Raw genomic sequence first — 26,845 nt, 5'->3', positions numbered from 1 at the left:
GACTGTGCCATAGTATTTAATTTGGTATATATATAAATATGTGCTTATTGTGCAGATAAACGGGGCTAAGGTGAAATAATCAGAGTTTTTACTTCACTTAAATTTAAAAGCATGTAGTATTAGCATGAACAAACCATAATTCACCTCTAATTATACTAATTACACTGAATATTAAGTATAATTGTCTTTATGCTCTTAACAATGCTTCTGGCTGACAGAAGCCGAGGTTATTAAACCATATCGGTTAACATAAGGTATTCATTTATTTGCAGTAAAGTATTGCTTAAAACATTGAACATTTTTAAATTTCCTTTGACATTTATGATGTGATTAAAGAGGTTGTAACTGTTGAATAAAACTGTTAATAAAATATAAATATTAGATAAAGAAATAAGAAGAAATGTTGATTTTTTTTTTTTTTTTTTTTTTTTGCAACTAACTGAAGTACTGAAATACTAAAATGACTCAAACTAAAGCTAAAATAATAATAAATTAAAGGATTGGTTCACTTTCAAATGAAAATTACCCCAAGCTTTACTCACCCTCAAGCCATCCTAGGTGTATATGACTTTCTTCTTTCTCATGAACACAATCGGAGTTATATTTAATAAATATCCTGACGCATCCGAGCTTTATAATGGCAGTAAGCGGGATCAATGAGTATGAGCTGAAAAAAATGTCTCCATCCACATCCATCCATCATAAACATATTCCACATGGCTCTGGGGGGTTAATAAAGTCCTTCTGAAGCAAAGCGATGCATTTGTGTAAAAAAAAAAAAAAAAAATCCATATTTAACAAGTTATGAAGTAAAATATCTAGCTTCGGCCAGACCGCCTTCCGTATTCAAGTTATGAAGAAAGTGTAAACTAGCGTCGCGTCAGTTATGGTTTTTCCGTAAGTTGAATAGGGAAGGCGTAAGATGTAGCGTAAGATTTTTGAACTGCAAGACTGTAACACGGTTAGTAGATATGGGAAGAAGGAGGCGGGAACCAGCGAACATTAAATACACTTTAATAATTCCAAAATAAACAAACAAAACGAAAGTAAAATGCCGGCAGTCGGCCGTGAGGGACCACACAAACATAATAAAACATAACATAAAGTCCAGGCCTGGTCCTCTCCCATCCTTCACTGTCGTCGCTCCTCCTTTTATGCTTTCGGAGCTCCTCCGTGAGAGATACGAGACCGGTGCAACGTGCAGCTGACACTCGTTATCACTCGCGTCACCGGCCTCGCGCCGTTCCTTCACGGCTCTCGCCCCGCCCTGCTCGTCACAAAGAGTTTTACACTTTCTTCATAAGTAGAATATGGAAGTAACACAAACACTTCGCTTCACTTCAGAAGGCCTTTATTAAACCAACCAACCCCCCACCCCCGTTGTATGATGGATGGATGGAGAAACTTTCTTCAGCTCATACTCGTTGATCCCGCTTACTGCCATTATAAAGCTCAGCTGTGTTAGGATATGTATTAAAATATCTCCAATTGTGTTCATCAAAAAGAATAAAGTCATATACACCTAGGATGGCTTGAGGGTGCGTAAAGCTTGGGGTAATTTTCATTTGAAAGTGAACTAATCCTTTAAAGCTAAAATTTTTTGAAACTAATAAAAATTACTAAAACTTAAACTAAAGTTAAAATAAAAACTGAAAATATATAAATAAAAGCTAATTCAAAATATTTATAATAACTAATGGTTTATAAATAATACTGAAATAACACCAGTGATTAGCATCTTCATTGTGTCTATATAACGGTTTCATTTGTCAATAAGGTCAGCAGCAAAATCAAGATGTAAATTCTGTGCCTGTTGTTTGAAAATCATAAGCATTTCTTCAGAAGGACATTATCACACAACTGAATTGCTGCTCCCACACTGACACTAAGACATGCTTTTCCTATGAATTCCTGTGGCCCCTTTCCTAATTAGGGAGGGAAGGCCTTGGGTCAAAGAGTTTTAGTGTCAAACTGGGGACGGCACTTCAGTCAATTAGTTGTGAGCTGGACCGGAACAATGTTCCCAGTTGAACTCTCTTGTTTAAATGTAATGGCTAAATGACAAAAGGCATTTGATGTATTAAAAAAAAAAAAAAAATGTTACCAAGAGAAGGTGTCCATCTTGAAGGAACAAATAGACAAACACCTTCAATGTCTCCATACAGACAGTAAGGCCATAGTGGATGGGAATTTGAAGCTGATCCTGGGTCTAGTTTGGACCTTGATACAGCATTACTCCATTTCCATCCCAGTGTGGGAGGATGAGGCAAACGATTCTGTCTCCAAACTGACTCCAGAGATGAGGCTTCTGGGATGGATCCAAAACAAAGTCCCTGAACTGCCTATCACTAACTTCAGCCAGGACTGGCAGGATGGCAAGGCCCTGGGTGCATTAGTGGATGGACTGGCACCAGGTAAACCAAGTTTTTCTTTAACTCCTCATTAACATGTTTTTTTTTTTTTTTTTTTTTTTTCTCCATCTGTTGAGTGGGAAAAAGTGTTTTTTGGCAGAGGTTTTCATCTTGCGAAATTATTATTTGTGCTTACGCAGGCTTGTGTCCTGACTGGGAGAGCTGGGATACAGTGCATCGGGTGAGCAACACTAAAGAAGCCATGCAGCAAGCAGATGACTGGCTTGGAATTCCACAGGTGAGTTCAACCAGAATAATCTATTCGCTTGGTGTACATTTTGATAACATCCTCAGTGATTCTGTTGTCCTCATTTGTGAATTTGTAATCATTATTTTGTTTTATTACATTTATTAAGCTCATAGCCCCAGAGGAGATTCTTGATCCAGCCGTGGATGAGCAGTCAGTGATGACGTATCTCTCACTTTTCCCCAAAGCCAGACTGAAACCTGGAGCCCCACTCAAGCCAAAGAAAGGTTTGGCCCATTATAAACCCCCTGCTGTTTAGTTTTTTAATGTCATCAACTAAAACAAGGACAAGAGATAAAAGATGCATCGTGATGAGAATTGTTTTATTAAAACATTTTGTTGACTAGAAGACTTTCTGTAGGGTTGCACTGATATGCCAGTAGGTGACGAAAAGACTTATTCATTCAAGAACAAAATGTCACTACTTTGTGTTGCTCAGATGCATAAAGCCCCATTCACACCAATGATGATATAAACTATAATTAAAACATTTTGATAACTCTCTGAGAATTCGGGAAGTCCACACCACAGCTGTACCAATAAAAACACAGGGAAACAATACTGTTGGAATCTGCTTTTTAGAACAATTTTTTTCAGTTGATGAACAGCCAATAATAATCCACCCGACTTTAAAGAGCTCAAACAAGTGCAGTGCAGATCAGTGGTGTGTGGTGATGTTCTGAAATGAGGAGACAAAGTCCTTAATTTTGTTTTTTCATGTTTAATAGTCAACTTATTTTCATCAGGCTCGGTAAACACTGATTACAGACGAAGATGTAGGCTACCTTTAATTTCGGCAAGCTAAAAAAATCACTACAGTCATCATGTTTTCAGTCCATTTTAAGTTTGATTTTGACATGACATAAAGTGATATTATCTAAATGGCTAAGTTGTTTACTTACTTTTAATTATTCTTCCCATTATTAAATGCATCATTTTGTTCATTCATATTGATTCGCAAACTCTGAACGCGCACGAAAGCAAGAGGCGGGATTTATCACACGAACCAATCATATTTAACCATAACCAATCATATCCAATCATAGCGCAATGGAGGCATTGCCTCCTCTTATGGGACTTTCCCCCATTCATTCTCAATAACCCCCCACTAAACTCACCGCACTCTTTAGGGTGTCTGTTTTAAGTCAATGGGATCAGCGGAGGCACCTGCGGGTGTTGCTGTTGGACAGTGTTACTTTGGGAAAATGAGATTTCTAATTTTTTTTTTTTTTTTATGTCACATTTTGTAACATTTGCATTGTTTTATTATTCTAATATGGATTATTTTTTCATCCAGTTTTGAGGAGGCACTGCTTCCCTTGCCTCCTCGGAGGAAATGCCCTTGGTGCAGATGACTTACAATAAAAAAAATGTATCGTCCATTGGTGTGGATGCTAATATAGTTATTGTTCTAATTATTGTTCTTGGTGTAAATGGGCCTAAATTCTGATTTGGCTTTATTGGAACTGTTTTCGTAGGTGGAGCAAATGAATATTAGAAATATTGTGGCTAAAATGTAAGTTACTTAATATTGAAATGTTGTATAAAAGCAATATCACACTTGCAGTAGTGCTGTTGTTGGTTTCAATATAAGCAGCACCTGTGTCCTCATACCTACGATCAACACCTTGATGCTGATTTAAAAAAAAAAAAAAAAAAAAAAAAGTCCATTGACATGATGTGTCAGCTTTTATTATTTTTTATTTCAGTGCCAAAACCCAAAACCTGTCGTGCCACAGGTCGGGGATTGCAGTCTAAAGGCATGAGAGTAGGTCAGCTGGCCGAATTTAAAGTGGACACCTGCAAAGCTGGGCCTGGAAATCTGGAGGTCCTTATTAGAGACCCTAGTGAGTCCATAATCTCCCCATAATCTACATAAACATATACACATAATTATGTTACCCCTTTGTGGTTTAAATGAAATGTCATCCTTTCTGTCAGGTGGCAAAGCAGTGTCTGTCAGACAGAAGGATGCACTTGAAGGTGTTTATACCTTTGAATATACACCCACTGCTAAAGGAGATCACACAGTGGACATCACCTGGGCTGGTCAGCACATTGCCAAGAGGTTAGCTCTCATTTACACAAGTTCAACTTAGAAAATAACATATAATTGAGATTGAATGGTATTGTTTCTCTATTACAGCCCATTTAAAGTCCATGTTGGTTCAGAAGCTGGTCCACAGAAGATCCGAGCATGGGGACCAGGATTGGAGGGAGGGACTGTGGGCTTGTCAGCAGATTTCTTGGTGGAATCTGTAGGTGTGGACTCTGGCATGCTGGGTGAGTGGATGTTTATGTAGATAATGTATTAAATACTAAGAAAATGGTATAGCTAAGCAATTTATATGTTATGTTATGTTAAAACTATATATTATATTATATTTTTATTCTTTATTTTGTTATAATTATGTCCCTTTTCACAGATAATGTATTACTAAAAATTGGTATATCTAAGCAATTTAAATATACTATACACCTTTTACATATTAAAGGATTAGTTCACTTCTGAATGAAAATTTCCTGATAATTTACTCACCCCCATGTCATCCAAGATGTTCATGTCTTTCTTTCTTCAGTTGAAAATAGATTAAGGTTTTTGAGGAAAACATTCCAAGATTTTTCTCCATATAGTGGACTTCAGTGGGGTTCACTGGGTGGAAGGTCCAAATTGCAGTTTCGGTGCAGCTTCAAAGGGCTCTACACGATCCCAGGCGAGGAATAAGGGTCTTAATGACACAATCTGTCATTTTTGTAAAAAAAAAAAATTATATACTTTTTAACCACTAATGCTTTTCTTGCACTGCTCTGCGATGTGCCACACATTACAATGAAAGGTCACGCATGACGTAGGCGGAAGTACCGCAGTAGGGCAAAAAACTTCATCTAAATTTCTCCTCCAACTTAAAAATCGTCCAATATCATTGTTTTACGTCATGCGGGGTGGATCGCACAGCATTGTAAAGACGAGCATTTGTGATTAAAAAGTATTCGTTTTTTTTTTATAGTTTTTTTTTAGAAAATGGCCGACCGTTTCGCTAGATAAGACCCTTATTTCTCACCTAGGATCGCGTAGAGCCCTTTGAAGCTGCACTCAAACTGCAATTTTGACCTTCCACCCAGTGAACCCCACTGAAGTCCACTATATGGAGAAAAATCTTGGAAAGTTTTCCTCAAAAACCTTAATTTCTTTTCGAATGAAGAAAGGAAGACATGAACATCTTGGATGACATGGGGGTGAGTAAGTTATCAGGAAATATTTTTATTCAGAAGTGAACTAATCCTTTAATATACATACATACTATATACATATTATATTGCTATTATATATTTTATAGTTATATCACTTTCCACCTATTATCTTTCCAAGGTTTTGCCATTGAAGGTCCATCTCAGGCAAAGATTACATGTGATGACCACAATGATGGCTCCTGCCTTGTGCGGTTCTGGCCGACTGAGGCCGGTGAGTATGCTGTACACGTAATGTGTGATGATGAAGAAATCCAGGACAGTCCCTTTATGGCTTCCATCAGACTTAAAAGAAAAGACTTCCACCCTGAAAAGGTAAACTCCTACTGTATATTTTCTCCTATTAATCTATTTATGCAGACATGTGTCCAGTGTGAAAGCCCTTTCTCTTTTCAGAGTGATCCATTTTGTATGAATGACATATTTTTATTAAATGTGAAATTATTTTATAAGTTATGCATGTTGGGTTTCAGGTGAAAGTAGAAGGACCCGGTGTTTCCCAAACTGGGTGCATAGTGAACCTCCAAACCCAGTTCACTGTAGATACCAGGCAAGCTGGTGAAGGAGAACTTAAAGTTTGTGCTCAGGTACTAATACAGTGAAATATTTATACATTTTTATTCAAATGAAAAAGCACTTTTAATTTTCAGAGTGGTTTGACTTTTTCACAGAGAGCAGATGGAGAATGTGTAGATGTTAGTGTTGCCTCTGAACAATCTGGTGTCTTTGTCTGCTCCTACATCCCTTCATCTCTCTCCAAACATACCATTTCTGTGGCTTGGGGAGGAGTCATGGTTCCTGGCAGTCCTTTCATTGTGAGTGCATATATTGATCTTGATAAACAGCAGTAAATATGATCTTTAGAATACAATGTGTAGGTATTAAGCAATATGAGAGAACATGATGTACAACAAAAACTAATGCTAATTCTAATTCATTTCATTTACATGGTCTGATGAAGGTATAGAGAGAACTCCTTTTCCTCAATTTGTTTTCCATCATGTTGCATTAATGTTCCAGCATCTGTTGCGTTATTGAAATTCCATTTCATCTCACAATGGCTTTAAACCTGTCTGGAGATGATGTACAGCTGCTTAGCGCAGCAGCCAGAGCTCACAGGAATGTAATAGGATGTTTATTAGTCTATTTGTACCGCCATTCCCTCTGTCAAGGGGAAATGAAACTCTGCTTCTTGAAATTGCATGTGAAAAAACATACATTAAGAGATGAGCCTACGAGCATCAAAATATAATCTTCAGTGCTTTGGAAGCCTATGATTGTGACGCTGTAAGATTTTGTATGATCACTGCGTCATTACTGTTTCAGGTGACACCCCGCAGGATTAAGATGACACTGTGTAGTCCAGTCTGGTTTAAACCAGATGGATCAGAAATGTGTTACTCTGGTAAGTTTAAAGGAACAGTTCTTCCAAAAATCATTTACTCATCATCATGTTATTCCAGACATGTATGGTGGTATTTTTTTCAGTGGAATGCAAAAGGAAAATGTAAGACTTTCGTTCATCTTCGGAACACAAATTAAGATATTTTTAATGAAATCAGAGAGCTTTCTGTCCCTCAATAGACAACTGACATATAAACATTGATCAGTTTACTTTACTTAATACTTTTTTACCAGTTGGGTTAAAACATGCATTTATACAATTTACAAGTGGGAGCAACCAAAGACATTTGTTAGGCCTTACTGCATCATAAGTGCCATATTTGATTTGAGAGATTACTTACAGTAAGATATACAGAAAAAAACACATGAATTTCTGATGTTTTCCACATGTGAAACATACTTTGCACATGTTATTGAAACATCAAAAATTATCATGGCACCTTTAATTGTGAAAATAGTGATATTCATGTCTTTTTTTAAATTTTATGTTATCTGATTGTGTGAAGATGAAGAGATGGACCTTGATGAAGACTTTCCAGACAACGTATGGCCTGGTGGTCATGGAGAACTTGTTATGAACATAATCAGCCCGTCAAACGTCCCAGGCGATGCCACAAAGGTATAGAGTCGTGCAAATTCTGTGAATTGACTTGAAAGAACAGCACAGTTAGATGTTGTTTGTTTCTTCAGGTAAGGGCTCATGGTCCAGGCCTAAAAGAAGGTGTTCTTGGAGAACAGGCAGAGTTTAACATTGACACAAGCAGAGCAGGCAGTGGACAACTTGCCATAAGAGTGGACGGACCCTGTGAAGTTACACTAAAATGTCTGGACAATCAAGATGGCACTTGTACAGTGTTTTACCTCCCCACAGAGCATGGAGTGTACAAAATAAATGTCCTTTTTGACAACTCTCACATAACTGGCTCTCCATTCAAGGCTGTTATACAGAAGCCAATTGACCCATCTAAAGTTTTGGTAACAGGCCCTGGTCTGCTACAGGGGAAAGTCGGGGAACCTTGCATTGTAAATATAGATTGTGCAATGGCAGGATCTGGAGATCTGTCTGTGCAGGCTGTCTCTGACTCAGGAGTCATTGTCCCAACCGAAGTGAAGGAGAATGAAGATGGCACATACACAGCTGTTTATGTGCCTCTAACTGGAGGCGTGTATACGCTGCTTTTGAAATATGGAGGAAAGGTGGTGCCCAACTTCCCTGCTAAAGTTGTTGTGGATCCAAAGGTCTACAAAAGCCATGTAAAAGTGAGCAGGCAAGGTGAAAAGAACCCTAATGTTTGTCACATGATGATTAGTTTGCATTTGGATTACATTTGTTTGTCATGAGTTTGTCTACTGATCCATTCCGCTTTTTCAGGAGGTATTGTGGTTGGTGAAAGGGAAACTGACACATGCCAAGTTGTTGCAGATGGTTTAGGTCTCCAAAAGGGCCTTGCTGGACATCCTAATATGTTTAGTGTAAACGCCAGGTAAGGTAGTAGTTCAGTTCACCCAAAAATTAAAATTCTCTCATCATTTACTGACCCTCATGTCGTTCCAAACCTGTAAAACTTTTGTTCGGAACACAAATGAAGATCTTTTTGATGAAATCTGAGAGCTTTCTGTTCCTCCATAGACAGCTATATGACTACCACTTTGACGCTTCAAAAAGTTCATAAAGAGATTGTAAAAGTAATCCAGTTTAGTCCAAATAGAGACTTGATTGCTTTATATGATGAACAGATTTAATTTAGGCTTTTATTTACATATAGTTTCTTTTTCTCAGCAGATCTTCAGTTGATGATCTGGGTATAACAGTGGAGGGTGCGTCTGAGTGTCAGATGACATGCAAAGACAACGGTGAAGGCTTGTATAATGTGGAATATACTCCTTCAGTTCCTGGTGAATATAAGATCACCATTACCTGTGGAGAGAAAAACATTCCAGGTAAGCTTTAAATTACAAACAACAATTGTTATTGACTATTGTTTTTTAATAAAAATAGAATTGTTTTTTTTTTTTTTAATTCTAATTTTTTATTATTATTATAAATATTCATTTGCTGTCTGCATTCAACAGGAAGTCCATTTATTGCATCAGTAGAGGATGTTTCAAATACTGCAGATTCTGGAGTCTGCCTGCAGTCAGGGATTTGTTTATCTACAAATACTGTTACTCCTCATGGTAGGTCAATTTTATTTTTATGTCCAAGACATGTCTGCACATTATTTTAATTGGCTGTACTGAAATGACAGAGATCAAATACAATGGAGATGGGATTTACACAGCGAGTCCAGCTCCATCAATGGAAGACAGAGAGTCTCTCATAGATCCTCAGAGTCCTTATGGAAGCAGCAGGTTAGACAATCTTTTTAAAGCGAAGTAAAGTAAATGATCTGGATTACTTGGAAGCAGAATACATTCAAAAAGCTGATTGTAACTACATTCTTTACTTTTTTAAAAAAAAATTATAGTCCCATCCCGTTCCAAGCTCTGCCTAATTGTGACTGTGATAGAGAGCTTCCCTCAGCTCATGGTGAGAATATGGCAGAGATTATTGTTCCAGGTTTTAAAGGTAGAATCTGCGGTAGAACTTCCCAAACTTTTACGATTGGCTGCAGTAGGAATGGAGAAGCACCTGAAACTGTTGCTGTGGTGAGAACTGATGGTGAGCACAAAGTAAAATGATTCTAACACTTATATTTGCAATCACTGAAAGAATCTCTGAGATGCTTTGAATGTTTGCACTGTAGGCTCCATGGAGCTCCTTGAGCTGAAAAAAAGTGGAGATGGCACTTATAGCGTTGTCTATTTGCCCACCATGGATGGCTGTCATTTATTAACAGTGAAATTCTCTAAAGAGGAGACTTTTAATAGGTGAGAAATAAGTTACATTTATTTGCTTAGCAGATCTGTTCAATTTCATATAAATAAGTAAATTCCGAGTCAAAAGTCTTTTATTTTACGTAAAGAGCATCAGCGTTTTAAGACTACCCAAAATGTAGGAAAATATTTTAATAAAAAATGTAATTAATTATTTTTTTTTATTAATTAAATGTTGTTGTTTTTTAATAGTTGAGAATATAGTTTATATTATTATAATTATTATTTAAATATAGTATATTTATTTATTTTTACAGACAGTTCAAGTTTCAAGTGTTGCCGATAGATGATACAGCTCAGGTTAATGTAGCAGGTCCAGGTCTGACATCAGGAATGTGTGCCCGGCATCCTCAAACATTTACTGTCGACTCCACCTCCACAAAAAAAGTTCCACAGTTTGTTGCCATAATGACACCAGATGGTATTACACTATGTATTATATTAGATTACAACTACTAATGTCACATATCAGTAAAAATTGTTAATGTTGCACATTTTATTCACCATTAAATAGGCTTGACTGAGATATTTGAGGTCAGAGATAATGGCGATTGGACATACACCGTGAACTACACCCCTTCAATGGAAGGGCTTCATTCTTTGATGGTCAAATATACTGAAGATGCTTCATTTTGCAGGTATGAGCATTGCATTCATAGGTACGAAATATTGAGTAAATGCATAGTGATGGGACTCAGCAGATCCACCTTCAACTGACATGACAAATTTGCCTTTGGTGGATTACGATCAAGCACAATGATTTGATGCATGTTGTTACTTTACAGTCCTTTCGAGTTTCGAGTGCTGCCTATGCCTGATTCCGATTATAAGCATCATGTAGGTCATGGCTTGAGGACTCCAGTTTTTGGATTAGATTTAGAGGCACAGCTGTGTGTAAACACTCCTCAGACCTTCACAATTGATGGTAGTAGCACCGGAGAGCCACCAGAGACTGTAGCTGTTGTTACACCTGATGGTGAGAATGTAATTGAGACGATGTGTTGTTTGTTTTGTTGGATGTTTCATACAGTTTTAAACAGCATAATTTGACTAAATGTTGCACTTTGCAGGCAAAATCAGGGATGAAGATGTCTTGAATAAAGAGGAACATTCCAGTCAGGAGGGAAGTGTCAATAGCAATGCTAAGGCTCCTCAAACATCCGCTAACAGCTACAGTGTGGCACCAGAGACTGACACCATAGTGACAGCTAATGGTCAGACCAATGTGTTTGATATATTGCATGGGTGTGTGTTTGCTAGGGTAACCAATCACATGGGTTTTTACATGTAGGCTCAATCAAACTCTCCACAGATGTGATGGGCAACAGGGACAGAACTTGCAAGATGACTTGCGCACCAAATACAGAAAATTCTGTGATGGACAAATATGCCAGTGAAGAGGCTTTAAGAAGGTAGGAAAGTGTATTTGATGAGTCTGTTTTAGGCCGTACTGTCATGTACAATAAATTGTAACACTTCGTTCTTTCTACTACCAGAAACATTTGGTGTTTTATTTGTTTTATAGCCTCTCTGAGTTCCAGGCAGACTTAACTGTTGAAAATACAGAGCCAAAGATTTGTACTCAAATTCCTCAGTCATTCAAAATCAACTGTAGTAAATCTGGGAAGCCGCCTGAGTGTGCGCTGATGATCACCCCCAATGGTGAGGACCAGCTTCTCTTGAAAGAGTTTTCAGATTTCTATGGCTGTATCCTGAGTAACTGACAAAGCTTCATACCTACAGGAAAAGCTGAACTGACAGAGGTCAAAGAAAACCCAGATGGGAGTTACTCTGTGAAATATTCTCCCACCGTAGAAGGCCTTCACTCTTTGATGGTCAAATATGCTGATGATGATTCATACTGCAAGTAAGAAGAGGGTTTTTTTTAGTAAAAATTGCAAATAGTTAAAAAAAAAAAAAAATTGTTTAATAGTAAAATACAGTTAAGTTTTTTTTTTTTTATTGTAGGAAAAATGTATAATAATAATAAGAATAATAACTTTTTGTAAATGCTATTATTGTAGTAACATTTTAATAATACTAATAATAATGTATATTATTATTGATGATAATGTTTATTTTAATTTTACTATTAACATCTTTTCATTGTTTTTAAAAAATGTAGTAAAATTGTTCAAATTTTTATTACTATTAATGATAATAATGTAAAACTAATTATTATTATTATTATTATTATTATTATTATTATTATTATTATTTATTTTTATTTATAAAACAGTTTTTATTTATAAAACAACCTGTCCTTGATTCTGATTGGTCAATAGCTGTTTTATTCACGATATAACACAGCTATGACCGCTTCACCCAACGGTTCTGTGTATCACTACACAACACCCTTAGTAGCCACTCTTAGCAATGTAAATTGTATGTTCTCAATTGATATTGTTCATTGAAGCTTACTGTATTATGTAGAAGAGTATTGTGAGAAAGAGATCGAGTGAGCGAGTTCATTACCTGCATTCAGGTTTAACATTTTCCTACAGGTCAGTCCTATGTTCATAATAAAACATCTGTTTAAATGTCCAATGTATTATCTTGTCCTTTTAACAGTTAAGGGGTTTTTCCGTGACTGACAGCGCTAGTCAAAGCATTTGTCAGTTGCGTCTTGTTCCATGTTCACAACCATTCTGTTTTTTTATTGAAAAAGTCTTCGCTACTGACTGACACATTCATAAAGACAGTCTTTGCCGCCATCTAATGGCATAATAATGTAACTTCTGTTGCTGGTCACTGTTAGGGACTATTTTTTCCGGTGGAAGGAAGGCTTTAGTGAAAGTTTACTTCATGAAAGTTGCACTGATACATATTTTTTGGCTTTAATATTTGTATTGTGTGGTAACTGTTTTATAAAAGCAATAAGGTACTCGAGGCTAGTGCTTTATCGTGAATAAGTTATGGCCGTGACTTATTCACGATACAGCACAGATACAGATACGATACAGCACAGCCTCTCGTACCTTATTGCTTACTTATTTTATTCATTTATTTATATTATTATTATTATATTATTATTATTATTTATTTTTTTTTAAGTATAACACTTGTCACGTCTGATTTCATTCATACTATTTGTTTTTCAGTCCATTGAGGTTTCATGTCTTGCCTCACTCTGCTAGTGATGATGAGCATGGGATAAATACAACTGAGGTTTGTAGACAATTAAAGGAAGATGTCTGTGCTCAAATTCCTCAAACTTTCACAGCTTGCTGCAACACTAATGAGGCCCCAGAGACTGACATGTCGAAAGCTGATGGTGAGGCCCTGACTATTTGATCATCAGTATCTCTCAGTTTGGAAGTCATCACATATTGACCAGGATTTAAAAGAAACCTTGTTTGTTGTGGTATTGATTCCTTAGGCACTAGAGATCTGGTTGGAGTGTTAAATAATGAGAACAGGACCTATGCAGCAACACACACACTCTCTGCTGAAGACTCGCACTCCTCAGCTGACAGAAATCCCAGTGAGGAGGATTTTCAGAGGTAAAAGGGCCATTACAGTCCAGTCTCTATATAAACCATATGCATTAATTTGTCACTCTCAGTATCCTAATTCATTATTCACTAATTTGTGCTTTGTTTATCCCTTAATTGTGACACAAATTATAGTCACCAGCCATCATCCTCACACGCTTCAAACAGTCACATAGGTTTTCAAAACAAGGTATGGATGTGTGAAATTTATTCAAGGTTAATTTCAATCCATTTAATAATGTCTTGAGTCCTTGAGACATTTCATACCTTTAATGTCTTTAATATCTTCATTATTTCTCATCAGGCTGAGGGCAGAACTGTAATTCCTCTTGGTGCCATTAATCAAGCAGGGTTTATATCCTGTGATATAGTCCTGCCATCAGACTTAAGTGAAGGTGAAATTACAGGTGAGCTGTTGCTCTGGATTCAATTGCTCATTTTAATGATTGCGTCCTCACATCATTATTTTAATGGCTTTCATAGGTGAGGTGATCACACCGTCTAGAAAGACAACACAGCCTGACGTGACTGATAACAAAGACGGTACCATCATTATAAAGTTTGATCCTTTAGAAGAAGGTCTTCACCAACTACTTATTAAATCGTCCGGAAACGATCTACCAGGTTAGACCTCACACATCCTCTCTGGAAAACATTAACTTGTCCCTCTTCTTTTTGATCTTGAACAAACCATATATAGAAATGTTTCACTGTTGACATTACAAATCTATGGATTAAATAAGATTCTTTCTTCTTCCTGCAGTACTTCCACTGCAGTATTATGCAAATAGTCTTGCTAATCGCAGCACGATGGCCTATGGACGTGGCCTTGTGTATGGAATTGCAAATGAGACGGCAACATTCACCATCTGTCAGGAGGATTCAGCCTTGAGTGAGCATTTGTTTTCTGATTCCATAATAACGGACTGCACACATTTTTGTATAGTTGTACTCAGCGGACAGACACGCACTGCCGGGGGGGACCCGTGTATTGGGGGGTAACCCAAAGGGACATGTAACATGATCACCCTCACCATCCCCCCGCCAAACGCGATAGCGATTTCCTAACAAGTGTGACCCCGCACCTCCCTTGTAACACAATCACGATTTCTACAGAGTGGAACCCCCCCCCACCACCATAACATAATTTACCAAGTGGGACCCCCACCTCCCCTGTAATACGATTAGTGATTTCTACCAAGTGGGAACCCCCCACACCTACTCCTTAAAGGTGCGGTAAGTGGTATTTGAACTACACTGTTGGACATTGTTGATATTTGAAATCAACCCAAACAAACACACCCCTCTCTTCATTGCTCCGCCTCCAAAACTCACACTCCAATACTAACCACCCTGCTACGAGTTGGTCTCAAACCCCAGCCCAATTGCTGCTGGCATGCAAGGCGAATGCACTACCAATGACGCTAAACACCAGTTTAGCAGTTGTCAGTGTGCAGTGGTTTAACAGCAAAACTCTCACTATCTGGCCGCTGTTACACTTGCAATGCAAGTGGATGTCTGTTTATCACATGCGCAACAAAATGCTTCACGAAAAATAAAGCGCAGTTGATGAACGAACGACAAGGAAGCACAAAAAATGAACGTACAGTACACAAGAGTAAATACAAAGTGTTCGTTGTTAGTCGGAAACAGCACAGCAGCTCCAGACAATCAAAACCGTATTACTCGCATAAGAAGCGGGATCAAAGCAGCCTCCGCGTCTGTTTTCAGGCCTTTCCACTTAGCTCTCTCCAGTGCTGGAAAGCTTTTCTAATATAAACGCGGTCCTAAAGCGCTTGCCCAGGCATAAACCTTCATTCCAGTGATATTCATTTGAGCTCTTTTGTATTGTGTCCCATCTCTCGTTCTGCAGTTTTTTTATTTATTATTTTCAAATCTCCCTCTTGCTTGTTCTCTCTCCTCGACCGTCATACGCCCCCTAATGCTGGCTTGTTAAACGTTTGTTGTTGCTGTCGGCTTGACTAACTTCCAAACAGTGTAGTTGAAAAAATACATACCCCACCTTTAATGCTACTTGCACTATGCCACTGGTTGTACTGTATATTGTTTGTGCATCCAAAATTAGTTGACTTTTCACTGTGTGTGACAAAAAAGCCAGGAACCATGAAGTGGAAAGTCAAGTGGAAATTATAATGAAATTCATAATGAAATATCACTCCCATTTCCCAGTGAATTTTTTCCATTCTTCATTAAAGCGTTATAAGCCATGAACCAAGCCAACCTACACAGTGAATCACAACATTACAAACTTTTATTTGACGCAAAAAAAGTATTTGAAAATCAGACAAAAATACAAAGGTACAAGACTGGGCTTTAATGAGCGAAAGCACTACAATCCCATTAAGTATTACGAAAGACAATCACATAAAAAAAATGGAGAAATATAAAACCATTTATTTAATGTTTTTGATTATATGTATAGAAACAGTAAATTAGGTTTTTGCAAAATGTGCAGATGTATATAAATGTTGAAGTATTTTGACAGCATAGCGAGACCGAAATTTTCTGTATAGCATCATGGGTAATGTGGTTTTTCACCACAAATTCCACTGTTAAACATGATTGTTCTAAAAAATAAGTTGAAATAATGCAGACTGACGGCTTCAGCCTCATAGCTCCGAGTAGGTCTGTTTTTAAAGATTTATAAGTTCAATTTCCCTATTGAGAAAAAGAGTTTTTACTAAGGAACCCAACTGTTGCACTCTATGGACCCTAAAGTCATTTATATGTTATTTGCTCAGGTGATCTGGACATCACAATCGAGGGTCCATCTGAGGCAGATGTGCGCTGCTTGGACAATGCAGATGGCACTTGTACTGTGAGCTACCTCCCAACTGAGCCTGGAGATTATGAGATCCAAGTTCACCACAATGACATGCCTATCCAAGGTAGCCCTTTCAAGGCTAAAATTACTGGTATGGCAACCCCACCAAACCTCAAACCACTATTCATAATGGTATAGTGCTCAAATTAATACAAGCATGGTTTTTATAAACCCAATACAGATGGAAATATGAGAAGGTCACAGGTAAAACTGGGCAGTGCTGTTGACTTCACCATCAACGTCACTGAAGAAGACATTAGCCAGCTCACTGCCAGCATCATATCACCCACAGGCAATGATGTACCCTGCTTACTGAAAACACAACCTGACAGCCATCTCGGTGAGCTATCTATTAATGTGCACACAGCTGCTGTTGGTAAAAATGAAATGATTAGCATTAATGAGACTAAACAAAAGTTTTAGCATTTGACCACCTCAAATGCATCAAGCTTACCCACATCCTTAGAGCTGGTGAATTTGATTTCAGTTTTTAAGTACAACATGCTCCTGGATCAACGTCTTTGTTGATCCTGGAACAACATTCTAATCACCCAGTCAGATTTGAGGAACAAGTTTACAGTTTATGTCAAGTTCAGACTTACAACCAGGGTAAGGTGTTTCTACATCAGTGTTATTCACCTATCATTTCCCTCTGATTTTAGGGATAAGTTATGGGTATGGGTTAGGTTTAGGGGCAGGGATAGGGTTAGGACTAAATTTTTGGACAGGAATGTAGTTCCAGGATCAACAAAATATGTCTTATTTTGACCCCTTAGTTAGTGCCACTGTCAAACTTCATCAGAGGTGCACTTTGTTTTTTATGCAGGTGTATCATTCATCCCCAGAGAGGCTGGTGAGCATCTGGTCAGCATCATGAAGGACGGTGAGCATGTGGGCAACAGTCCCATCTCTCTTTCCATCAGTCAGGCAGAGATAGGAGATTCCAGCAAGGTGAAGGCTTTCGGCCCAGGCTTACATACAGGGCACACCTTCTGCATGTCTGAATTTGTGGTGGACACTTGGGATGCAGGTATGATACTATATTATCCAAATTAATTGATTTATGGCTTATGTTGAGATTTGGATTGTATGTTATGATGGTGCAAATGTTATATGTGGTCTCTTATTAAAATTATTTCCTAAACTTCATGCAACCTGCAGGATATGGTGGGCTAACGGTTGTAATTGAAGGTCCCAGTAAAGTAGATGTTCACACTGAAGAGATGGAGCATGGAACGTGCAATATATCGTACCACCCAATCAAGGCTGGGACCTACAAAATCTCCATTAAATTTTCAGATGAGCACATTCCAGGTTTATAGAGCTGCCTCTTTATTATAATAATAATAATTAATTATATATAATGCAATGAAAAAGTAATTATTTTATTCAACAAGGATGAATTACTTTCATCAAAAGTGACAGTAAAGACATTTACATTGTTACAAAAAAAATTCAAATAAATGCTGCTTTTTAAATTTTCTGTTGATCAAAAAATCCTAAACAAAAAATGTAACCCAGAAATTTTAATATTAGGCAGCACAACTGTGTTCAACAATGATAATAAGAAATGTTTTTACTTTTTAAGTACATTAAATGAATAATAACCCATTAAATTCCTCTTCTCCAGGGAGTCCTTTTACAGCTGTGATAACAGACCGTGGACTTATGAGAGAGAACATCATGTACAAACAGAAAGCAGCTCCTATTGCCAGCATTGGGAGTGAATGCAGCTTAGCCTTTAAAATCCCAGGTTAGATGAATAGCACATCACACTAATCCAGGTACTGTATCTCACTTCTCAAGAACGTTGCAGTAATGTTAACAAACACATTCCCTTTCTTCACAGGTACTGATGCTGAGACCCTGTCTGCACACATCTATGAACCATCAGGAACTCAAGGAGAGGCTGTTATTGTTGCTACAGGCAGTGACACCTATGCAGTGAGCTTTCTAGCGAAAGAGATTGGAGTTTATAATGTAACCATAAAGAACCAAGGCCAGACAATCTCTGGCTGCCCACTCCAGTACACTGTCGGCCCACTTGGACAAGGAGGATGTGAAAGGATCCAGGTGTGGGGACAAAGCCTTCAGACAGCTCTGGCAAGTGTTCCAGGTATCCCACGCATATTTCTCTATTTCTGTTTTTATTAGAACGAGGTGTTTTGTTATGTACTGTGACAGCTGGCTAATTCAGTCGTGAGTCATATCAAAAGTATGTATTGATTTCATTTTGCAGCTGACTTTAATATTTGGTCCCGTGAGGCCGGAGCAGGAACTCTGTCTGTCTCAGTAGAGGGTCCTGGAAAGATTGAGCTCCACTTTGATGATCGGCTGGATGGTTCTTGCATTGTGTCCTACACAGCACAAGAGCCTGGTGGGTAATTGCTGTTATGCAGTATACTGTATGTAATGTTTAAAAAATATGTTATGGACATAGAAAATATGTCAGAAATATCCAGTCAGGCTCGGGTACTTAAACTTTAATTATGTATAACTTGCTTTACACAATGAAAAATGTACCTAAAGTTAGCATATGAGAATGTCAACTTGTCAGTTTTTTTGACCATCTTTAATGTTTTGATAACATCATACCAGTTTCTCTAATTGTATCGATGAGAATGAAATGTTTTACAGTGAGGCGAACTAGCTAATACCATAAAATATAACAGCATTCATCAAGTCCATTGCTACTGTTTTTACATTGTAAATTAAATTACTTTTTCCCCCACCTAAAATGATGTGACTTTCTAGAGAATGATGTCATTAGGAATCTGGAATGATTTAAAATGATTTAAAATAAATTTGTGATACTATGACAAAAAGTATCTAATATTATTTACATCTTTGAAATGTAAGTTAAAGCTGCTGTCCATAACTTTCTTTGTGTTCAAAATGTACAAAAAATATATAATGAGCGAGTACATCACGAATCCATTTTCCAAACCGTGTTTCTGTCTGATCCTGAATCACTACATTCGGACTATTTTAGACTAGTTTGGGTCGGCCACTCTGCGGTGTAGCACAGTACCTGCGTGACTCGTCACAGACATAAACAGAGAGAAGTAGTTCCGGCTAAAATGTTCTTCCGCAAGACGCATGCAGTTCTGTTTATTAACCGCTAGAGCGCCAAAAGTTACGGAATGCAGATTTAGGCATTTCATTCGATATGTTAAGAATTGAGGCCCGTTCAAATCAAGGACGATAACTATAACGATAACAATAATAATAAAGTTTTAATAATAATTCTAATTCTAGGATAATAGGAAAGTCCATGCCACAACTATAATGATAAGAACACAGAGGAATGATATTGTTGGAATCACTTTCAGAACGAATTTTCCAGCTGAACAAAAGCCAATCAAAATCCATCCTGCTTTAAAGAACGCAAGCATTTAAAGTAGCAGACGTGTGTTTGTGTGGATGCTAATATAGTTATCTTTAATAGTTATCCTTCTTGGTGTGAATGGGTCTTTAGGCACATAAAAATGTACTGCATATTCATAATGACACCAGTAAAACTACTCCATTAACATCAGCATATTGATTAATTATTTTCTGAGGAAGAGAAGGACCTATTTATAGACATATTTACAGAATCTGTTCTCCTGCAGGTGACTATGAGGTTTCAGTCATGTTTAATGAGGAGCATATTTCCGAAAGCCCATTCCTTGTGTCTGTCAGTGCTGCCACAGATAAAAGTCTCACACAAGGACAAAGTGGCTCTGGTATGAATTAGCAATTTTTTGAAGACAATTTCTATTTTGCATGGGAGATATTTGAGTGTGTAGTATCTGATAGTACTTTGTTCTTTTCCTCCCCATAGATCATAATCAGACGTGTAACAGTTACGAGGAACCCTCTCAGTCAGAGTTGGAGATAAACATATCATCTGACAGCAGTGCTGAGCCAGTTTTCCTGTCTAACGCTAGTAAAGTCATCTGCCATGGCCCAGGCCTGAGTAAGGGCATTCTAGGACGCAAAAACACTTTTTATGTGGACTGCAGTAAAGCTGGTGAGTGCAGCTTGACATTAGCTAGGATATTATGTAATTCATTTTACTTAAGTAATGCAGAAGAAATGTCTCTCTAAGAACTGAGTGTAACTGTGTAGCTGCATTTTGTGTTGTAGGACAAAACCTTCTCTTTGTCGGCATGCATGGCCCCACTGTCCCCTGCGAACGGTTGTCGATCATTCACATGGGCGGACATCAGTACAGGATCAACTATGCCATAAAGGAAAGGGGAAAGTACATATTAGCAGTGAAGTGGGGAGATGAGCATATTCCTGGATCTCCGTTCCATATTAGTGTTCTATGAAATGCATTAATCTATGTATGTGTGTACATCACTACCGTTCAAAAGTTTTGGCATGGTAGGATTTTTGTGTTTTTGAAAGAAGTCTGCATACATTTGAGCAAAAATACAGTAAAAACAGTAATATTGTGAAGTATTATTACAATTTAAAATTACTTTTTTGTATTATTATATATTTTAAAATATAATGTAATATTGTGATGCAAAGCTGAATTTTCAGCATTATTACTCCAGTCTTCAGTGTCACATGATCCTTCAGAAATCATTCTAATATGCTGATTTGCTACTCAAGAAACATTTCCTATTATTTTCAATGTTGAAAACAGTTGTGCTGCTTAATATTTTTCTGCAAATTGTGATTTGTTTTTTTGTTTTTTTGTTTTTTTCAGGAATCTTTGATAAATAGAAAGTCTAATAGAACAGCATTTATTTGAAATACTTTTTTTGTGACGATGTAAAAGTCAAATTAATGGCCTTTCTCAATAAAATTATTAATTTCTTTATATATCTTACTAAACCTAAACCTTTAAATGGTAGTGTACACTCAGTATGGAAAAAAAAAAAAACTTTTTTAAATGTTATAAATAATTATGTATATAATTATAGTAATAAATTATTATATAAATAATATTATAAATATAATTATAATAAATACATAACATATATAATAAATATATATAAGTATTATTTTTTAAAAACATATTATCATTCTCCTCAGATAGAATCCTTTATATTTTTTCACTATATTTAATGCAAAACTAAATTGAATGCCTGGTTAAAATCACACATTTGAATTTCAACTCTGAACAAATGTGAATTGGTTTTCATAACTTTGCTCACATGCAGTGATGCTTGTGCACATCTGGAGGATTTCACTTTGTGATTTTTTTTTTTTTTTTTTTTTTTTTTTTTTTTAAATTTGTAAGCAGTCACCATAAATGTGATACAAGCATAAATGCACCTAAATGGCTTTAAATGTTAAATGGAATTAATATGCAAAAAAATGTGATATAAAATTTTTATTAATCCATTATTAAATGCATCGTCGTCTAATTTTATTTACTTTTCCATTTATTTATTTATTTGTTTATTTAGGGTTAGGGAAATATTGCATTTTCCATCTGAACTCATTGATTTCTTGAGATCACGGGATCACCACACAGTTTTCTCTGGATGCCATCTCTGTGTTTACTGGGGTAAGCAGACAGCTGACTTTTGTTATATTATAAGCACAGGGAGCACACTGACCAGCTACAGTATGATGTCCAAATGGAACTTTTAGGATCTGTGATTTTGCTTGATTATAACTGTCTTCACTGAATGACGTCAATGTAGGATTAACCTTATGAAGTAAGTTCATTGTTCTCAAACGGTTACAAATCTATTTGTTGAGTCATAGGGCAATTGTTATTATATTAATGATTTATACTTTTAACCTCAATTCAAAGTTAGTTGTCCTAATAATAGTGAGATATTGTAATTGTAGATATTATGTTCAGAATTGTAAAATATATAAAAACATTAAGGACAAAATAGATTTATTGTAGGCAGTGACATTAAAATGAAGGGATAAAGTGATAGTCATGTAAAAATTTTAAGCGCATGGTGAGATATCTAGGTTACATGTATTGATTAGACACAAACAGATGCTGCCAGACCCTCCCCTATCCCTCACCCTCTTTGAATCTGACCTGTACATACGCTGCCTTATAGCAGAACAACAAAGGTATTTTGAAGTTTTTCATCATTCCCTAACATTTGCAATCAGTGCAGCATTTCTGCTTGTAATTGTATGTTGTATTATTCTGCAGGGAGCTTACTAGATAAATCCAGAGTTGCCATGGATCAGGATATGGTGAATATGTTTGCCATTGCTGCAGGGACTCTTGCTATCCCTCTCCTCCTTTTCATGGCCTCCTTTATGCTGTGGCCATCATCGCTCATCAAAATCTATTACTGGTAAATACCACTTAAAAATACCACATACATGCATATTACTTCATAATAATATATTAAAGCCCACACTAAAAAGTGGTTTAAAAAAACTAAAAATAAAGTTTTAGGATTTAAAAAGTTATATGAAATTAGAAATATTTCAGATTTTTTAGGTCCCTAATCAAATATTTTTTTAAATCAAATTTGTGACCGACTTTTTACTCAGTGTATGTAATAAATGCTGCACTGTACTGTATGTATAATTTATATGAACATTTTACAACTATACATTTATTTTGTCGGTAACACTTTACAATAAGGTTCATTAGTTAACATTAATTAACTACATTAGTTAACATGAACTAATAATGAACTGCACACATACAGCATTTATTAATCGTTGTTAATGTTAATTTCAACATTTACTAATACATTATTAAAATCTTGTTAACATTAGTTAATGCACTGTGAACTAACATGAACAGACAATGATCAACTGTATTTTCATTAACTAACGTTAACAAATATTAGTAAATACAGTAACAAATGTATTGCTCATGGTTAGTTAATACATTAACTAATGTTTAACTAATGAACCTTATTGTAAAGTGTTACCATTTTGTCTATGCATTATTTCATTTTTTATTTTATATGGTAACACTTTACAAAATGTTATTTGTTAATGTTAGTTAACTGGAACTAACACTGAACAATAGTTCTACAGCATTTATTGATCTTAATTGTTTTTGTTTTATAAATGTTATACCTTCTTGGCATATTTTATTTACCAACAGGTTTGCAGTGATGCATATTAAATGTGAATGCACATATTTTTGTTCATATATTCTGACCCGTGAACATTTTGTGTAGGTACTGGAGGAGAACTCTGGGTCTGCAGGTACGTTATGCAGACTGCGGAGGTTATCGCTTCTGTTACTCGCACAGGGGCAAACCAGGCCTCAGGCCCTCTATACTCATGCTGCATGACTTCTCTGCTCATAAGGACACATGGCTCCCCATGGTGAAGGTATGTGTTTACATGGCCAGGGTGAGAAGTTGAAAATGAAAATGCCACGTACAGTATGTTGTTCATTATAACAGCGATAAGCAGTTTGTGTCTTCATCTTAAACAGTACCTTCCCAAACATCTGCACCTGCTGTGTGTCGACATGCCAGGGCATGAGGGGACAACACGTACCAGTACGGATGACTATTCAATCCAGGGCCAGGTCAAGAGAATACGGCAGGTAATACTGTTTTTTCTGAGAACTATTAGATATGCTTAAATTATTTCAAATAAAATGACAATTTACATAATTGTCATTCAATTAATTGCTGTAATTACTACTTTTAGTTATTAACTCATTTTAATACCAAATCCAAACCTAATTTAGACTAGAAAATAATAGACACATAGGGTTTTAAACTGTATGTACCAAAATTTGGTAACAGGGATACAAATAAAATATTCACATACACTATCGTTCTAAAGTTTGGGGTCAGTAAGAGATTGAATTAAATTAATCAAAAGTAACAGAAAATAATTGTATAATGCTTCTATTTCAAATAAATTATTTTCTTTTGAACTTTCTATTCAAAGAATCCTAAAAAAAAAAGTTAATTTCTTTTTATCACAATTTTTGTCTATGAAATGTTTTTCTTGAGCAGCAAATCAGCATATTAGAATGATTTCTGAAGGATCATGTGACACTGAAGACTGGAGTAATAATGCTGAAAACTTTTGCCATCACAGGAATAAATTACATTTTAAGATATTAAAATAGAAAAGTTATTTTAAATTGTAATAATATCACACAATATAACATTTTTTTTAGTGTATTTGATCAAATAAAGTATGCCGTGGTAAGCGTAAGAGACTTCTTTCAAAAACATTTAAAAAATCTCGCCTTTTATATTCTATTTCTATTACCTTTATAAATCTTAACTTTTGAACAGTAGTGTAAAATGAATAGAAAATAAAACAGCTCATTTAATATATGTAAAGCCTAAGGTGTAACTTACAGCAAAACCTCATAAGGTTTACAATCAACTGTTCTTACAGGTTTTGCAATTTCTTTCACTTTCTATTTGTTTAAAAAAAAAAAAAAAAAAAAAAAAGATTCACGCCTGAATTCATTCTTATGATCACAAGCCAGCATATTACATGTTTGTGTTGGCAGCATTTATGAATATTCCCTACTTTTACACCACTCAGTTTGTAGAGGCCATTCGACTAAACAGAAAGCCGTTCCACCTGGTGGGGACTTCAATGGGTGGCACTGTGGCAGGAGTGTATGCAGCCTGCCATCCCTCAGATCTCTACAGTTTGACCCTCATCTGCCCAGCCGGTTAGTCAATATATTTTGTCTTTGGCACAGAATGCATGGATTAATTCATACAGACAAACAAAAAATACTCCGTAATATCACTCCTGCATGCTCACATTTTTCTCTGAAGGTCTGAAGAACCAAAACGAGAGCAAGTTTGACTGTCAGATGCATGATGTGGAGCACAGCCAGTACACCCTGAATATTCCTCTTATTCCATCCACCCCGGAGGAGATGGAGGAGATGCTGAAGCTCTGTTCTCACGTGCGCTTCAGAGTGCCTCAACAGGTTAGTGACACACATGTCGTGTAAAATTTCTCTAGATTCAAAACACACCTTCACACACATTGTGTGGTGTTTACCTTTGTTTATAGATTCTACAAGGCCTGGTGGATGTACGGATACCACACAATGACTTTTATCATGAGGGTCAGTATGAACATAGGCCTACTTAATGTAAATACTATGCAACATGCTATAACAAGTGTTGTTTTGTGTAAATGTACTTTGCCTAAAGTATTTTCTCTCTATGAACTACCACAGTTTTCATGGAAATTATGAGTAAAAATTCAAAATATGCTTTGCATGAGCATATGCAGCAAATAACTACCCCTTTACAAGTCATCTGGGGCAAACAGGACCAGGTATGTGTAAGCATGCATACTTTTATTAGTTAATAGTTTAAAAGTTTATTATTATTATTCATTTTTATTTCAGTTTTAGTTTATTTTAGTACATCAGGTTAAACTAAATGAAAATGAGAAATGTTGCCTGGGCAAATAATTTTTTAACATTTTTTTTTATTTCAGTTAATGTTGATTTTATTTAAAGTAACAAAATATTTTTTTTCATGGTTTTAGTTAACTATAATAACCCTGATATTGCTGTTTTTATTTTCAGGTGGTGGATGTGTCTGGCGCAGCGGTGCTTGCCGAGGCTCTTCCGCACTGCCGTGTTGATCTGCTGGAGAACTGCGGTCATTCTGTGGTCATGGAGCGACCGCGACAAACAGCCAAGCTCATTTTAGATTTCATCATCTCTCAGCAGAACACAGAGAGCGCCAGCACAAAGAAGAAATCCTGAGACGTCTCTGCTATCAACCGTATTTTGCTTATCAAATGCAGCACCCCACTGACCCTGAAGTGTATATATATAACAAACTTAGGGAGAAATTATATTCATAGTAATAATTTTGCAGTGTTTTTCAGTTTGATTGATTAAAGAAAGAGATCACGCTTATAGAAAGTATATGGTAACACTTTACAATAAGATTTTACTTGCTAACATTAGTTAACATGAACTATGAACAATGAACAGTGCATTTATTAATCTTAATGTCAATTTCAACATGTACTAATATATTTTTAAAAAGTTTTATTTGTGACCCTGGACCACAAAACTAGTCATAAGGGTCAATTTTTTGAAAATCTGGAATCTGAGAGTTCAAAAAATCAAAATATTGAGAATTTTTTGATATATTTATGGTAGGAAATTTACAAAATATCTTCATGGAACATGATCTTTACATAATATCCTAATGATTTTTGGCATAAAAGAAAAATCGATCATTTTGACCCATACAATTGTTGGCTATTGCTACAAATATATCTGTGCGACTTATGACTGGTTTTGTGATGCAGGGTCACGTTTGTTGACATTAGTTAGTACTAACATGAACAACTGTTTTTGTATTAACTAACATTAACAAAGATTAATAAATGGTGTAAAAAAAAAAAAAAA

At 36.3% G+C, this 26,845-nt stretch overlaps 2 protein-coding genes across 7 annotated transcripts in view; both read left to right on the top strand.

Moving 5' to 3' along the window:
* Positions 1–21,881, top strand: part of flnb (filamin B, beta (actin binding protein 278)) — a 23,486-nt gene extending 1,605 nt beyond the window's left edge. Inside the window, exons 2-42 of one of the 4 annotated variants that reach the window (XM_051879769.1) lie at positions 2,166–2,414; positions 2,552–2,649; positions 2,768–2,885; positions 4,368–4,505; positions 4,600–4,726; positions 4,805–4,941; positions 6,029–6,222; positions 6,381–6,494; positions 6,579–6,722; positions 7,234–7,312; positions 7,818–7,930; positions 8,002–8,584; positions 8,684–8,795; positions 9,092–9,252; positions 9,385–9,489; positions 9,561–9,663; positions 9,780–9,973; positions 10,059–10,182; positions 10,446–10,609; positions 10,703–10,826; positions 10,974–11,164; positions 11,259–11,402; positions 11,480–11,600; positions 11,714–11,850; positions 11,932–12,055; positions 13,290–13,462; positions 13,568–13,691; positions 13,818–13,872; positions 13,987–14,089; positions 14,166–14,306; positions 14,446–14,574; positions 16,445–16,591; positions 16,709–16,867; positions 17,354–17,557; positions 17,689–17,841; positions 18,158–18,280; positions 18,377–18,643; positions 18,767–18,904; positions 20,142–20,255; positions 20,354–20,542; positions 20,659–21,881. In XM_051879769.1, coding sequence (XP_051735729.1) covers positions 2,166–2,414; positions 2,552–2,649; positions 2,768–2,885; positions 4,368–4,505; positions 4,600–4,726; positions 4,805–4,941; positions 6,029–6,222; positions 6,381–6,494; positions 6,579–6,722; positions 7,234–7,312; positions 7,818–7,930; positions 8,002–8,584; positions 8,684–8,795; positions 9,092–9,252; positions 9,385–9,489; positions 9,561–9,663; positions 9,780–9,973; positions 10,059–10,182; positions 10,446–10,609; positions 10,703–10,826; positions 10,974–11,164; positions 11,259–11,402; positions 11,480–11,600; positions 11,714–11,850; positions 11,932–12,055; positions 13,290–13,462; positions 13,568–13,691; positions 13,818–13,872; positions 13,987–14,089; positions 14,166–14,306; positions 14,446–14,574; positions 16,445–16,591; positions 16,709–16,867; positions 17,354–17,557; positions 17,689–17,841; positions 18,158–18,280; positions 18,377–18,643; positions 18,767–18,904; positions 20,142–20,255; positions 20,354–20,542; positions 20,659–20,846 — 6,305 coding nt within the window. In that variant the 3' untranslated portion in view covers positions 20,847–21,881. Of the gene's footprint in view, positions 1–2,165; positions 2,415–2,551; positions 2,650–2,767; positions 2,886–4,367; positions 4,506–4,599; positions 4,727–4,804; positions 4,942–6,028; positions 6,223–6,380; positions 6,495–6,578; positions 6,723–7,233; positions 7,313–7,817; positions 7,931–8,001; positions 8,585–8,683; positions 8,796–9,091; positions 9,253–9,384; positions 9,490–9,560; positions 9,664–9,779; positions 9,974–10,058; positions 10,183–10,445; positions 10,610–10,702; positions 10,827–10,973; positions 11,165–11,258; positions 11,403–11,479; positions 11,601–11,713; positions 11,851–11,931; positions 12,056–13,289; positions 13,463–13,567; positions 13,692–13,817; positions 13,873–13,986; positions 14,090–14,165; positions 14,307–14,445; positions 14,575–16,444; positions 16,619–16,708; positions 16,868–17,353; positions 17,558–17,688; positions 17,842–18,157; positions 18,281–18,376; positions 18,644–18,766; positions 18,905–20,141; positions 20,256–20,353; positions 20,543–20,658 lie in introns of all 4 variants that reach the window. The other 3 variants (XM_051879766.1, XM_051879767.1, XM_051879768.1) reach the window with 3 other exon arrangements.
* On the top strand, positions 20,741–26,845 carry abhd6b (abhydrolase domain containing 6, acylglycerol lipase b). Of its 3 annotated transcripts, XM_051879775.1 has the most exons (10): positions 20,741–20,861; positions 21,939–22,039; positions 22,655–22,802; positions 23,649–23,805; positions 23,912–24,025; positions 24,994–25,126; positions 25,236–25,393; positions 25,480–25,534; positions 25,649–25,749; positions 26,006–26,845. In XM_051879775.1, coding segments are annotated over exons 1-10 (1,152 nt in total). In that variant the 5' UTR covers positions 20,741–20,859; the 3' UTR covers positions 26,189–26,845. The 3 variants fall into 3 exon arrangements, with proteins under 3 accessions (XP_051735735.1, XP_051735737.1, XP_051735736.1); XM_051879777.1 differs by lacking the exon at positions 20,741–20,861 and having other exon boundaries at positions 21,862–22,039; XM_051879776.1 differs by lacking the exon at positions 20,741–20,861 and having other exon boundaries at positions 21,889–22,802.

This window comes from Ctenopharyngodon idella, chromosome 22 (genome assembly GCF_019924925.1).
Source record: "Ctenopharyngodon idella isolate HZGC_01 chromosome 22, HZGC01, whole genome shotgun sequence".
In the NCBI taxonomy this organism is placed as follows: Eukaryota; Metazoa; Chordata; class Actinopteri; order Cypriniformes; family Xenocyprididae; genus Ctenopharyngodon; species Ctenopharyngodon idella.
Note: the sequence above shows the minus strand (reverse complement) of the source record. Positions and strands in the feature narration are given on the sequence as shown.